The following is a 15,576-nucleotide window of genomic DNA, read 5'->3' on the forward strand; positions in this document are numbered from 1 at the left end:
TAGGGAGTTGAGGGTGGGGGTGGAGCCACCTGGAGCCTGTGATGGGGGGACGACACTAAGCACAGGCAATAGGGGTGTAGGCATTTAGAGGCACTCAGGGATAGAAATTAGATATCTTTCACATTTTATTGCAGACACAGGCAAACTGATCCATTACTTGAAAATGTTTGGATTCTAGAGCTCTCCTACAAGGACAACTGCACTGGAGGTTGGATGGGAGAGGCCCTGCTCTTACATAAGCCGATGAAGAGACCTTTACTTGGGGGTGCAAAGCTGAGTGCTGAGGTCCCTTTAACATTCACAATATAGCGGCAGGGCAGTTTCAGTTTCTGAACTGGACCCGGTGCAAGTAAATTGATTCCGTTCTGCTGAAAGGTAGCTTGAATGCAGAGCCTGTTGTATCAGTTCTTCTCAAGGGAGCAAGTGAGGGGGTGAAAAAACTGGCCCCTTGGTTGATCACACACAGACCATCTGAAAATGGAGAGAGAAAGCAGTGAGGCTTCACCCAAACCTGCTGACCTGAAAGTAAGTAGAGAACTGGAAATCTTCTCTGACTTGAAGGACAGTCCTGGCTACCCCTTTTCCTAAAAAGAAATGGTATGCCTGTAAAATAAAAGGGACCTCAAGAAAATACTTTATTTTCTTATGTTGCTTAATGGAGTTTTACAAATGTGAGCTTGTTTAAAGTACTGCAGCTGGCAACTGATCTGCAACTGCTTTTCTGAAACTCCAGGGAAATCGTGCCGTACAAATTCCGTTTTAAAAATTAATCAATGCTAACTGAGACTACCCATAATGTGTTCTTGCACTTAAGATGCAACCGTGGCCTTGTCGGTTCAGTATGGCTTGGCATTTCTGTGTGCTTCCTTCTTTGGGTTCTAGGGGGAATATGTTCGATGTGAGCTTGACAACACAGTCAACTCAGCCCACAGGGGATGTTTTCTCTTTAGAAACAGCATCCACACTTCTAGGACACTCCATCACATAAGTCTGGCCTTGTGTAGTTTTACCAGGGAAGACAGAGGTGTTTCACTCCTGGAGTTGACAAGGGTGCTGGCAAAATGAATGAGGGAGTTATGAATAATTCAGAGTGTACTTGGCCACATCCTATCCCATTAGTTGGTAGGGTTCAAGATGGGGGAGCCATGAACTTTGAAGGGAAGAGGAAGAGAATGAGCAGCCTCTTAGTGATAATGCACAAGAGAGAGGATTCCTTTGGAATTGGTACTCTGGGTCATTGTCATTAAAAGAATGTGTGGTTAAGAGTTATTTCATCGCTGGAGTTTAGTTACCCTGACATGTATAAATCTCTCGGTCAGAGAAGCTAAACTCTCAGATACATTATTAAAGAATTCACAGCATCAAATGACAGGGGGTAGAGGAGAAGAAAATAAGAGGAGAGGAAACAGTTAAATAATGTACTTTTCCCTCTTACATGTGCATACTGTTACACTTCAGGCAATAACTTATCGACATAATGAGTCTTCTACGTCATCTTCTTTATAAAATAAGGTGTTTGCTCCTTGATGATTAAGTGACACAGTCACTAGTCAGTTCAGTGACTGGCAAGGGTAAAATAAGCATGTTTGATTCCTATGCTACAACCCTACACAAATCATGTTGTCACATGAACTTTCCCTTCCTACCATCCTGAAGCCAGAATTAAGAAGTTGGCTCATTTCTGTGTAGAATGCTTATTTTCCATCTGTCTCAGCCCAAGAGAAGAGAAACGTGATGCAAACATGTGAAGCACGCATACACACACAGCTGTGTGTATACATTCATTTACCCTCCTAGAACCCTCACATCCTTAATCTAGTTTACCCTGCTTGGTGGAATTTAGGCCTTTCCCTGGAGCATCTGTTCTGCAGAGTTGAAGAGAAGCTATGGAAACAGTTTCCTTAGGGAACTTACCATGCCTCCTATTTCTAATTTCACTTCCATGCTGTGATGCAAATCAATTTACTATCTTTATATAAAACATTTGATACATTTAGACCTTTTAGCACCAAGCTCTTCTGACTGGATAATCCCATTTAAGCTACTATTGCTAGACTACTTCCAACTGATACTGTCTCTTTTTTCTTTTCAAAGATATCCAATATCTCAGTTCAGGTGGTCAGTGGCCAAGGGAAAACTCCAGCGAGACGACCGCCACGAAGACCCATAAGCACAGCCAAGCCCAAGAAGCAATGCCAGAAGAAAGCTCCCTTTTGGAATGTCCAAAACAAAATCATCCTTCTTACAGCGTTTCTCTTCGTGCTAGCCGTCATAGCCTGGACCCTTCTGTGGCTCTATATCAGTAAGTTACAGTGTCTGGCTCTTTGGGCTTAGGGGTAGTGGGATGAATCCTTGTGAGCCTAACCTGCCCCTAGGATTTCTGAAGAGATTTTCCTCCTTAACAGACCATTTCCAAAATTAGTGTTCAGGGGTTGTAAAAATTATGTTAAGAACTGTTTTCTTATAATTTAATTTAATTTTACTCATTTGGAATACAGACGAGATCGGGCGCGTTCAGGGTGGTATGGCCGTAGACCCATTTGGAATATAGAAACACACACACACACCTACTTTCGATTTGCTGGTTTACTTATCAAATGCCTGTAACAGCCAGGGTTGTGTCAAGCTGAAGTCAAGGGCCAGGAACTGAATCTGCATCTCCCGTGTGGGTGGCAGTGACCCAAGTACTTGAGTACCAGTTATTGCTTCTCAGGATGAACATTGGCAGGAGGTTGGCTAGGAAGCCAGGGGCTGGATCAAGAGGCAATTCTAATCCAGGATGGAGTCCCCGAGGTGGTGACATAAGCACCCCTCGTGTAAAGGCTTTAAGGAGAAAGAAGCCAGAACTCTCTTTCACACGTCTTGTTTAGCACTATCTCTTCGCTTGTGGAGAGCAGCGAGAGGAGAAAGAGGGAACAGGATGGGAAGAACTGAAGAGGATTTTCAGGAGATTCGGACTAGTTCAGAAATGCAATGCGTTTATAGCTGTTCGAAGTGAATGGGATGGTAAACAGTTTCATTTTTTTCATTCCTCCCACTGCCTCCTGTTTCTAGGCAACACTACAGTTCCAGCTCCCTGAGCTCCAGTTCACACATGCATCTTGCTCTTCCCTGTTGTTATGCTTTTGTTGATGTGATGGATTGCTTTGGACAGGTGTCATAACTAAGCTATTTATTACAGAGTACTGACTCACGAAATTCAGTAACCATAGCACTTGTTGACTTGCATTACGGTCTCCATCCTCTACTGGCTAGTATATTTGATACAGCATCCCTATCCTGTAGCAATACAAAGCACATTTGGTCATTATCGCTATGTCTGGTGCAAGGTTTTTTCTTATACTCTCCTGAGTGATGATGGTAAGAAGAACACCCTTTGCTGTAAGGTTTCCTCTTAGTCCCTGGTTCCTAACACAGGGCTTTTGAGTCTTTTTGTATGTAAATGAGATGACTGGTGACAGAAAATCCATAGGTAGTCTGAGTAACCAACCCTGCACTATGTGGGGTCCCTCACCTTTGGGGAGGGATTGGAGCTTGGATGAAATCATCTACGCGCAATGCTGTTATCAGTCATGCTTATATGAATGGCACCTCCACTGAGTATCAGGGAGCTTCCAAGTTGGGGAGCATATTCCTGGTGAGGAAAAGGCCTGGGTCAGCTCTGCAAGCCAGAGACTTTTGCCCTGGACACTTCCCTCCTTGCCCTGTGCACTTCATCTGTCTGTTCATTTTTGTCTTTTATAACATGCTTTTCTATAAACCAGCAGTAGTAAGTAAAGTGTCTCCCTGAATTCTGTGAGTTGTTGTAGAAAATCATGAAGCCCAAGGGGGACAGTGGCATGAACAAGCGAGCAGCCTGAGGCACCCTCCCCCACCCCTGCCACCTTCTCCATGGCATCTGAAGTGGGGGCAGTCTCACCATGGGGGATCCCTTAACCATGGGGCCTGAAGCTGAGTCTGGGACACTAGTGTCAGTACTGAATTCCATCACTGGATTATCAGTTGCTGTATGTAGAGAACTGGAAAATTATTAATGTAGAGGTGGCATCTGATGGCAGAAGTGCTGTGAGCAGCGAAGCTGTGGTCCTAAATCTACTTTGAAAGACATCAAAATATGATTGGAAAACAAAACTAATAGAGAAAGAACTAATGAATATTGTCATGAACAGTTCAGGTCATGTACATCTATACAAGTTGGTTTTCTGCTTTTGGGGGGAGGGCACAGGATAGGTCATCAGCCCACCAAGATACATTTCTGAAAGGCTCACATACTCATTTTCTACTTTGAAAACTTCACAGTTCAGTGCTGGAGGGTGTAGGTTGGCTCCTTTACTGTGATAACTTTGTGATCACAGAGGAGAGGCATCCAAGCAGTCTAGGAATGAACTCCAGTGAAGGTTTCATGAACCAATTCCCAAGATTTTGTTCAGCATATCTTGGGAGTACTTGTTCTATACTGGCACCTGTGATAGGCTAGGAGGACAGAGCAGTAAACAAGACTTGGTCTCTGTCCTCAAGAAAAAGATCAGTGGGATAAGTTCAGTCAATGGGCAGCTGAGTTAAATACAAGTCACTGCAACACAGAGCAAGCCTATAGATTTCCATCTCTCTCTGCTACCTCTCAAACGATGCATTTCCATTTCTGTAGCTTTTTTTGTACACCATTTTGAATTCTACATTAGTAGTTTATTGGATGTATAAATATCAAAGGGAAATGATTATGAGTGGATTATGAACAGATAAGAATTAACAAAACGTAGCTTAGCTTTGATTTATGGACTATGTTTGTGGGAGTGGTCGGGGGGAGTTAAAGAAATGAGAGCGATAAGCAATCAAGACGATAACAGAGGGTTAAGTATGTAGGTCTGACCTTGAGTTAGATGAACATAATCTGAATCAATGCTAAATTGATTTTTCTTACATTATTTTGGTCTTGATTTTTGAGTATAGTTATTGATGTGAGAGGGACATGTGAGCCTCTCGAAAGAGGTCCTAGCTTTCAAGCACACTGAAGTAAAATCAATAAATTAATAAACAATCTAAAACAAACATAAGAACAAAGTTGTTTCATGGGGGAACTAGTGAGGCCAAGCAGAGTGTATAAGGCCCCAGAACTTGTGCGAGTTGTGCAGGAGTTCAGCCTCCTGCCCCCTGTGTTGTCCCCTACCCTCCACAGTGTCACTACCTGCTTGAGGCTAATGTGACCCTGGAAGCTGCTTCCCATCACTCAAATTCACTTCATTCACTTTTTAAGTTCTGTATCATTTATTTGTTTAGTGTTTCCATGCACTGAAAGCGTTTTCTCTCCCACTCTCCCTCCTTTTCTTCCTCTCCAATCTCTCCCTCTTTCCTCCTTACCTCCCACCTCATCTTCACCTTCCCTTCAAAGCTCATAAGATACTGTGTTAGAGGCTAGCAAGGGAGCTTGAATCACATGACAAGCAGATGAAAGTGACAATATAGTGGGGCGTATTCCCAAGGGAGGGAATGCACAGTGGCTGTGGGCCTTGTCGATGGTCCCCGAAAGGAGCAATATGTCAAGAAAACGAAATCAGAGGATCACTTTAGAAACCCAACAGTGACCAGGTGGGACAATGCCCTGCTGCCATGCGGATGGGAGAAACCTCATGTTGTTGTCTCCTACTTCACAGGTAAGACAGAAAGTAGAGATGCTTTTTACTTCGTTGGGATGTTTCGTATCACCAACATCGAGTTTCTTCCTGAGCACCGACACAAGGAGTCCAGGGAATTCCTCTCAGTGGCTCGGACTGTGCAGCAAGTGGTGAGGCCATGGGGGCGGGGCCGGGAGGGGTCACAGAGAGCAGGGTGTAGGAAAGCAGAAGGCGGAGTGGATTTAGGAAGTGGAGAGAGGGAAATGTTGGCTTTTTTGTTTATCTTTGCTATATGAAGGAATTGCTATTTTTTCTTCTTAATTAAAAAAAATGATTCTCTGAACTGGTTTATCCCCATTTGTAAAAGAAAGGAATTTGATCAGTTGATTTTTTAGATACCTTCCAGAGCAGAAGTTGTATGTGATCCACATACATCTATTTCAGCCCATTATGTTGACAATGTATTTCCTTGTGCTATGGCCATAGCATGCTGAGCAAAGCAGCACAGGTTTGGGCCTGATTAGTACTGGGATGGGACTCACTGTCTTCCCTTTTGTTTTTTGCATAAAATGATCTTCACTTTTCCTTATTGTAGGCCAAATACATGTCATAAAGTTGATGAATTTCAGAAAAGGTTAACAGACCATATTAAAGCCTTCCTCATTAATATCATCAAAGACATGGTCCCTTCTAAACTGGTCCACATAGCTGTTAGGAATAGTTTCAACTAGTTTCAAACTAGCTTTCTAATCTGATTTTAACACTACACTGCATGTGACTCTGCAAGTAAATACAAATATACTTTTGAAATACATAAGTTTCAAAGACCTCAAAAATAGCAAATCTCTTTTTGTTGAATATTTAAGCTGTTTTCAATTACAGATAATGTGACAAGACAATTGCCACATAAAATGCATTTTTTTTTTACTATTTTCCTGGATAATTTTTAAAACTTGTGATAAATTGGCAAAATAGAAAAAAATAAATTTGCTCAACAGCTCTTGGAACATTTCATTTCTGTCAGTTTGTATTTTCACAGTGAAAGAGGGGGTTGGATAGCCATGACCTTACACAGTGACAGGCACCTTGCAAACCAGAATGACAAAGTGTTTTGCACTAGTTGTAAGAGAGATTTTTACCTATTGAATGCCTCTGCTATACTGAATACATTACTAAATATTCTGATGTACAGGAATTTTTCTTTAAATTAGCCTAATTGTACTATTTTGATCATCAGTTTGCTAATGGAAAAAAGACAATGAAGGCTCTCAGATAGTTTAGGCAACAAAAATTTAAAAGTATTTATTCATGTATTTATTGAATTGTATTTGAAAGAGAGACAGAGGGAGAGCGAAGCCTTCCACCCTCTGGTTCACTCTCCAAATGCCGTGCCCCTCCCCCTCCCCACCAGGAGCCAGGGCTAAGCCAGACTGGAGCCAGGAACCCAGGACTCAACCCTGATCTTCCATGTGGATGACAGGGACTCAACAACTGGAGCCAACCCCTGCATATCAACAGGAAGCTAGCACAGACGGAGAGGGAGCAACATTAGTGTTGAATAAGCACTGCACCAAATGCCTGCGTCACAATATTCCTTCTTGCACAACATATTTAACTCCACATCTGTATATTTTCCATATATCTGTATAATTTCTAAGGCTGTTTTTTTTTCATTTATTTTTGTATCGTAAGCAATGAGGTAGTTGGCTTTGTGATTATGGCAGGAGATTTGGGGCAAAAGAATGGATTTTAGAAATGTCTTAGCCAAAGAAGATAAATTGGTTGGCACAGTTCTCCTTTGAGATTACGGGGATTTAAAGGGACTGAGTGCTTGCTAAAATGTCTTGCTGCAGGCAGATGGATGGGTAGCTGGCCTTGGGCATGCTCACCACCTGGTGGCTGAAAGGGGAATATGTCCTTAAGACAGCGGTAGCGTTCTAGTAGAGGTGGCTTAAATACTTTTTTGTTTTTATGATGTAAACATTACTTTTAAAAACAATTTATTTTACTTTGGATGATGGTTACATAGTTGATCAGGGTGTGAAGGACCCAGGATTAGAAAAGAGTGGGTATGATCATTGTTTCCAAATTTTCTATTTCTTGCTCCTGTTTCTAGGGGGGAGAGGGGAGATAAAGGGAGAAGCCATACCCAGCCTCCCAACCACCCAAGTCCCAGGAGATGGGGAAATGTAACCCCCTGTATCCACCCAGAGTCCCAATGTGGTGCACAACCCAAGGGGTCTGCCCAGGTGGTTTGGACAGTTCTGAAATGCTGTCTATCTTATTGATCCATAGATGAGGAAACACTCTCACTGTCCATTGGCTGGCACAGTTGACCTTAGAATCTCCATTTGCCCAGATATTTGCTGTCTTCATTTTACTGGGGCAGTTGTCTAATTTGTTCTGTTATCCTTCCTCTGCCATGGTATCAGATGCCCTCTGCAGGCCTCAATGGGCTGCCAAATCCTCCATGTGATTCTAGGCCAGCCGTCCACTGCTCAGTCTTTTCCACTGAGGAGGACCAGTTCTCATGGGCTGGCCCAAGGACTTGGGCCAGGCAACCTGGGCTACTCCAGACTCCTCACCCCAGGGGCTCACTAACCCCAGTACCCCACTAACCCAGTGCCCACTACACAGGCAGGTCCAAGAAACCTCCGCCTCTACGGCTGATAAACTCAGCACCAGATTGACATGGCTCACCTCACCTGAGCATCCACCAGCCAGTACTTCAGCCTGACTCAGTCCAGCCTGCCCCTAGTTCCAGCTTCTGCTGGTGGATGCTATAGCCTTGTCTGACCCAGCCAGCCCTCAGTCCTGGCCCCAGTGTGAACTGGCTGGTGTTGTGGTCTGACTCAACCACTCCTGTTCTCAGATCTGCCAGTAGAAATTATGAACTGGTTCAGCCTGGCCCACCCCCAGACCTGACCCACATGTATTCCAGTGGGTACTGTAACCTGGGCTGGTCTCGGCTGCTCTTTGCCTTGGTTCCTGTGTTCACCTGCAGAGACTGCATTCTGACAAAGTAGTTCCCCAAGCTCCTCTTTCAGGTCTTCTCCCATTGGTAGATTTGTGCACACCAGTGGGGCCTTGGTCCAGGCTGACTTTGTCTACCTCTTGTTCTTGCAGGAATAGTGGCCTTGCCCAACTGGCCCATACCCAATCTGGTTCTTTCTGTTGAATGTTGCAGCCCAGCCACACCTGGTCCATGCTCAAGCACAGCTCTCATGTAGTTTAGCAAGGGCCAACACCTGGCCCAGTTCATTTTACACCCACCCTGAATCTTGCGAGTTCCAGTGGGCTGGCTCAAATACTTATGAGAAGGTATTTAAATGACTTTAATTTGTTGTCTATGGAGAAAATTAAGCTTTGAAGTGGGAAGCACACGGAAGTTAAGCTTGATCTGAATCCTTGAAGAGAGCAATGAAGGAATGAGGCTAACTCTTCCTCATAGATAGCAGAATGAAAGGAAGTAAATCAAGAGTTGCTACAAATGTAAGAATTTATTTGAATTAATAAAATACTGCCTGCATTTGGAGGTAGGAACCTATAGTTTGTAGAAGACCTTTCTCCTTACTAGCTTTCAGAGTTTCACCCCACAACCTGCAATGCTCTATGAAAGTAAGCTAAATTTGAAAGACTTCAGACACCTCAATTCTTTTTCAGATAAATCTGGTTTACACAACCTCTGCTTTCTCCAAGTTTTACAAGCAGTCTGTTGTTGCTGATGTCAGGTAAGGCATGCCCCATGCCTGGAGATTTCTGTGTTCACTGTTAACATTTTCTGCTCTAGGTTGAGATTCCGTCTTGAGTAGAGTCGTTGTGGGTTAATATCTTATTAGCATAACCAGGTACCCAACTCTCTGCAGGGATTTTGCTCCTCATCTACCAAATCCTGTCCTTTCCCCAAAGTGGGACTCTTGAACTCTCTATCAGCACAAGTGTGCTGACCAGATTGGCTAAAGGCTGGAGGTGAAAGTAAAGCTGAGGCCATGGTTTCTCAAAATACATTCAGTGAAAAAGTGGTAACTAGAGATTGTACAAGAAAAGAAGAATTTCAAGGTCAAGTAAGTTTTAGGAAACATTTGTACACAGTGTAATAGATCCCACCTCCACTATCTACCCCTATTGACCTCTAGAGATTCAGTCCCTGCTGACTCACTAAAGGCACTGAGACCCTTGGAATAAAGCAACTTGCGTACTTTCCTTCACTGTTCATTTTACAAATTATTTACCACTGAACATGTTTTTGTACTTCATAAAACACAGCAATATTTGTGCAGATGGGGCCGTAAGCTTTCTGGTCAGAGTGAAAAGCAAATTGGACCTGAGCCCTTTATCTGCTACTTGCTAGTTGAGTGACTTTGAGTAGTATTTGGCTTCAATTTCCTTACCTGTGAAACTGGCATAATAATAGTTTCTTCCAAGTGATAATAAATGGGACAAAGCAGATTTATTGTGCACACAGTAGGTATCAAACACTGTAATTCCTGTTATTTTTGATGGCAATGGATATTGATGTACGTGAAAATCATATAGTTTCCATTAAAATGCAGTTCGGTAATGGCTATAGATCGAAATCCAACATAATAATCAGAATGCATGTCACATGATATTTTCCCTTCCAATTCACAAAATAGGAGCCACTGACTACCCAGAGAAGGGAGTTATATTTTACCTGTACTCTCTGGCCTTACCTTAAGTTTATTCATTGGGATTGTGCCTCCCTGTGAAAGTTGACTTTCCAAGCAGTATCTCTAAATCTCTCATTTTTCTACTCTTATAATAGCAGCAACAACAAAGGTGGCCTACTTGTCCACTTCTGGATTGTGTTTGTCATGCCACACGCCAAGGGCCACATCTTCTGCGAAGACTGTGTGGCGGCCATCTTGAAGGACTCCATCCAGACGAGCATCATCAACCGAACCTCTGTGGGGAGCTTGCAAGGCCTAGCAGTGGATATGGACTCTGTGGTACTAAATGGTGATTGTTGGGTAACTCCTCTCTACCTCCCTTCGGTTGCCCCTCTGGTTGTCAGCCTTGCAATGAAGTATTCTCATGTATAGTCTTAGTGGCGCAGGATTAGCTGAATACACTGGGATTATGCTAAGGAAATCACGAAATCTTGCAGATAGTACACTGACTGAACAATAGAATCGGGGACAACACATACATGAAATTGAATTTATTATTGTGTAACTCTCCTTATGTTTATTTGCTTCATACCTCTTCAAACTAAGTTTCTAAAGAACAAAGTCTCAGAGAAGGAAGAATTTTTGCTGAGGTTTTTCTTGTCTCTTCCTTTGTGCAGAAGGTAATGTATCTACATTATGGAACCTTGATCCGTGTTCTGAAATTGCCTGCTCCCTAGGCTTGTCAAATGCAAACGTAATAATTTGTCCTGTCAGTGAAATGGTTTAAGTATGATATATTCCCAAATGTATACAGCTTTTTATTACATATCTATATAATAAATATATACACATATGTAGGTATACAGTAGTTGGCTGCTAGATTACATACAAAGGAATGGATGAAAAACCTCTAGTGGAAAAACCTTCACTATTTTTACTATTTCAGGCATGGAATTAATTAGTGTATTTGGTTTGGTTGCTTTTTATACCTTTAAAATGTCTGAATCATGTAACTATGAATGGTTTCAAGGCTGCAGAAGTGAAAGAAGTGTATAACAAATTCTCATTCAGACTCAACTTCAATAACTATCAGTTTATTGCAGTCTTGTTTGACCTCTAAATATTTGAACAAGCTCCCCAACCCTCACTGAATATTATTTTAAAACAAATTCCAGATATGTTTGATTGCTTTTAAACAAAGGGATTGAAAACAATGTTTATTAAACATCACTCTGGCAACATGAAGTGAAAGTGCTAGCCGACTCTTCTGTGCTTTCTTAATGCAGCTGGGCTTCGATCAGATTACTCCTCCACTATAGGATCTGGTAAGATTTTTTACATGGTCTGCTATCTCTCCCACCTGCTTCCATTTAGATGCTTTTTGCCTGTAATCTTCCTTCTCTAATGATGGTGCCCCTTTTAGTTGCAAGAGCCAGAAACACATACAAACTGGTTTAAAAACAAGACTTGACTAGCTCATACACCTGTTATAAACATGGAGTGTTCTGGCTTCAGACATGGCTGAGTCTAGGTTGTAAAATAAAATATGGGACTCTTCCATCGCTGTCTCTGTTAAGGCTTCATTATCAAATGTGTTCTTTCATTGTGGTGCTGTAAATGGTAACCAGAATATCCAAGTGTGTGATTTCTTGTTTTCGCAAGTATTATGGAAATCACCCCTATTTCTTAACACACACATAATCTTTTCTGGTAGTTCTTGCAAGATTATTCTCATTCACGCTGATACTGGGTTTTATTGTCCATTTATGGCTGTTCGTTTCTGAACTAACATTTTTATTTATATGTAAAACAGAGAAAGAGGGCTTGGCACAGTAGCTTGGTGACTAAAATTCTTGCCTTGCATGTGCTAGGTTCCTATATGGGCGCTGGTTCTAATCCTGGCTGCTCCACTTCCCATCCAGCTCCCTGCTTATGGCCTGGGGAAGCAGTTGAGGATGGCTCAAACCCTGGGACCCTGCACCCACATGAGAGACCTGGAAGAAGCTCCTGACTCCTGGCTTTGGATCAGCTCAAGTCTGGCAATTGCAGCCATTTGGGGAGCAAACCAGCGGATGGAAGATCTTTCTCTCTGTCTCCTTCTCTCTGTAAATCTGACTTTCCAGTAAAAATAAATAAATCATTTTTAAAAGAAAAAAGAAGAGAGAGAGAGATTGAGAGAGAGAGAGATCATTCTGTTTGCTGGTTGACTCATTAAGTAGCCAAGGCTGGTCCAGGCCAAATCAGAAACAGGGAACTTAATTAAGGTCAGCCCTGTCAATGGCAGGGACTCAACCTTTTACTCTCTTATGTCATCATCTGCTGCCTCCCAGGGCTACACCAGCAGGAAGCTGGAATTTGCAGTGGAGCTCACATTAGAGCCACTTCAATATGGGACATGCGTGCCCCAAGCATCATTGTAACTACTGTGCCAAGTACATGTTCCTGAATACTCTGGTCGGGAAGAGAGTCTGGGGATGAAGCACCGACAGGAGACCAGTGATGGTAGAAACCTTTCTTTATTGCTCCTTCACCTCTCCTTATATACTCTTCCCCCCAAGTCCTAATTTAACCAGAAAATTGGATACAGATGAGTCCAATTCGTCTAGGTGTTTTAGCTACAAGCCCAGTTCCTGTTCCTGCCCAGTCCAACGAGCACTAATCAACTTCTTAGTCCATAGCACCTGAACCCACTTCTTGATTTTGGCCAGTCTGTCATGTCCTCATCTCTAGAATTGGAGGGGTGAGTTTAACCCCAACCAAACTATGTACGCACAACAGAGACAGCTTATCAAAGTAAAATCTAGGTGCTGTTACCCGAAAAGAGGGAATTGGATTCTTGACTGTGAGGATGGCCAATGTTTTCCACATCATGCCTTTTGTCCTTTACTGTCCTATCAAGATTACCAGAAAAGTCATCTCCTAAACCAAGAAAGCAGGAAAAAAAAAATTCTGTTTCCACAGACAACGTTTGTTCTCAGTATGTCTACGCAGAGCAACTGTCCCTCCGCTACCCTCTGGAGATTTCTGCGACCTCAGGGAGGCTGATGTGTCACTTCAAGCTGGTGGCCATCGTGGGATACCTGATTCGCCTCTCCATTGAGTCCATCCAAATCGAAGCCGACAACTGTGTCACCGACTCCTTGACCATTTATGACTCCCTCTTGCCAATCCGGAGCACTGTCTTGTACAGGTAGCATGCAAACACTCCTAGCTGATGGGGAAAACATTTCTCACAGTGCTTCTACTTTGCAGTCTCTGGATTCCTCTCAGATCTTTTAAAAGAGATGCTTCTGTGAGTAATCATGGCCGACCCTTGCTGTTTTTAGTACTCTGTGGACTTCAGCTTTTGATGTTTTCCACTGTTAGTGTATGAGACTCTCAAAATCAGCATAGCAAGAACTTTAGCCAATGGACTTGAAACATGAGATTTCTAATTTTACTCTTACTGCAAATTATTATGAAGCCTAATCCCTTTAACAGAGTGTAAGAATAAGTATGCATAGCATTAGTGAAACAATTGATTTTTTTTCTTGCTGCAAAGATGACCTATCTTCATTGTAAAACATTGGATTAATTAGCAAAAAAAAAATCAGCTACTTCAAGATTTCATTTACCTGGAACAAATTTCTGTTTCATTTTAACATAAATCCTTTCATCTGCTGGTACACTTCACAAATGCCTGCAATAGCTGGGGCTTCACCATACCATTGCAGGATCCTAGAATATCATCTAAGTCTTTCATGTGGGTAACCCAAGTACTTGAGCCATCATCTGCTGCCTCCCAGGGTGTGTGTTAGTAGGAATCTGGAACCAGCAACCAGGCGCGCCGAGAGCGGATGTGATCATCCAAGCGGCATCTTGCAGCTGTGCCAAATGTTTGCACTTCTCTTCCTGTTTGTACTGCTTATGCATGTAGGTAACAGCCCTTTATGCATGTTTACACATGTGTTCTCATGTGTTTGGTTGTGAGTGTGCATGCCAAAAATCAAATAACATAGTAGGGCATTCAGTTAAAAGTAGCTTTGTATTGGCTCCCATTCCTCAACCACTGCTGCCAGTTTCTTTTCAGCATTTCAGACATCATGTTATCTCACTTATTCCTCACTAAAGTACAATGAGAAACACTCTGTTGTTGTCACAAATATTTCATAGAAGGGAAGCTACTGTTTTCTAACATACAGTCACTTGATTGCTCAGCTAAATGAAGATGCTGAGGTTTTTTTTTTTTTTTTATTGTGTTGTTGTTGACAATCTTTACATAGTTAATTACAGTTAAAGAAAGAAAAAGAAAAAAAAAAAGGTTCAGGGGGATAGGGAAGTGGGTAATACTATTATGTCCATATTGTTTCCATCATGTATCTCAGGTAAAGGGGGATATTGAGGGAGAAGCTCCACCCGGTTTCCCGCCCACCCCGAGTCCCGGATGTGGGGCATGCTCTGAGATATGTGCTCAAGTTGTGTTAATAGTTCTCCAGTTATGAATCGCTGCCAGTTTCGCTCGATGAGGTGGTCCACTGATTGATATGGTCCATCATAAAGTCTCCGTTTGCCCCATATTTCGCTGCTAACATATAGCTGAGATGAATGATTGATCTGCTCTGTCTTCTGTCTTTTCTTGATTAGAGTTCTGAGTCCAGCAGTTCGATTGGGGAGATCTCCAAAGAAACTTTGAGGTATTCCCAGACTAGTTTCTTATATGTTCTAGCAAGCACAGGGCCCGGCACAGTCCATCACCCCGATCAGCTGGTGGTTGCAATTGCTGTGTTGGTTCTGTTTTCAGTCCCGAGTTGCACTGGAACCAATGGGTGTTGCAGTCCAGTCTGGTTCGGCCCAGCACATACTCGGCCCTCACACAAACCAGTGGGAGCTGCAGCCTAGTCGGGGCGACCCACAATAACCCCCACCAGGCCCGCCCCCTACCCTGGTTTGCCAGTATGTGTAGCAGAAGACCAGTCTGTCCCCCATCCCATTTGGCTCTGGCACTTGTCAATGGGTATTAAAGCTTAGTGCTATCTAACCAACTCAACCATCCAGCCCTCACAGATGTTGTTGAGTGCCTCTCTATCTAGCCATCCCAGCCCCCGTCCTAGTTTTCATGCCCTCCCACGGGAATAGTGACCCAAGAAGGGGGAACCCACTTTTTCCCTCCCAGGTCTCTCAGTCCCGGTTTATGCACTCTTTAGGTGGTTCTGTGATTTGACTTGACAGAATTAGTCCCCAGTGCCAGTTTCTGCGGCTATGCCCAAACATCCCTCACCCACTCTAATTTATGCTTGCACCAGCAGGAATAATCAGCCCAGCCTGGCTTTTCCCTGATCTAGTCCACATGCAGC

At 43.0% G+C, this 15,576-nt stretch overlaps 1 protein-coding gene across 2 annotated transcripts in view; it reads left to right on the plus strand.

Annotated features, from left to right (window-relative positions):
• Nucleotides 1–477: 477 nt before the first annotated feature.
• The window catches only part of TMPRSS7 (transmembrane serine protease 7), a 46,045-nt gene continuing 30,946 nt past the window's right edge, over nucleotides 478–15,576 (plus strand). The window contains exons 1-7 of one of the 2 annotated variants that reach the window (XM_004593203.2): nucleotides 478–525; nucleotides 2,095–2,302; nucleotides 5,652–5,782; nucleotides 9,276–9,343; nucleotides 10,399–10,592; nucleotides 11,530–11,568; nucleotides 13,205–13,433. In XM_004593203.2, coding sequence (XP_004593260.2) covers nucleotides 478–525; nucleotides 2,095–2,302; nucleotides 5,652–5,782; nucleotides 9,276–9,343; nucleotides 10,399–10,592; nucleotides 11,530–11,568; nucleotides 13,205–13,433 — 917 coding nt within the window. Of the gene's footprint in view, nucleotides 526–2,094; nucleotides 2,303–5,651; nucleotides 5,783–9,275; nucleotides 9,344–10,398; nucleotides 10,593–11,529; nucleotides 11,569–13,204; nucleotides 13,434–15,576 lie in introns of those variants that run through there. The other variant, XM_004593204.2, reaches the window with a different exon arrangement.

This window comes from Ochotona princeps, chromosome 3 (genome assembly GCF_030435755.1).
Source record: "Ochotona princeps isolate mOchPri1 chromosome 3, mOchPri1.hap1, whole genome shotgun sequence".
NCBI classification, from domain to species: domain Eukaryota; kingdom Metazoa; phylum Chordata; class Mammalia; order Lagomorpha; family Ochotonidae; genus Ochotona; species Ochotona princeps.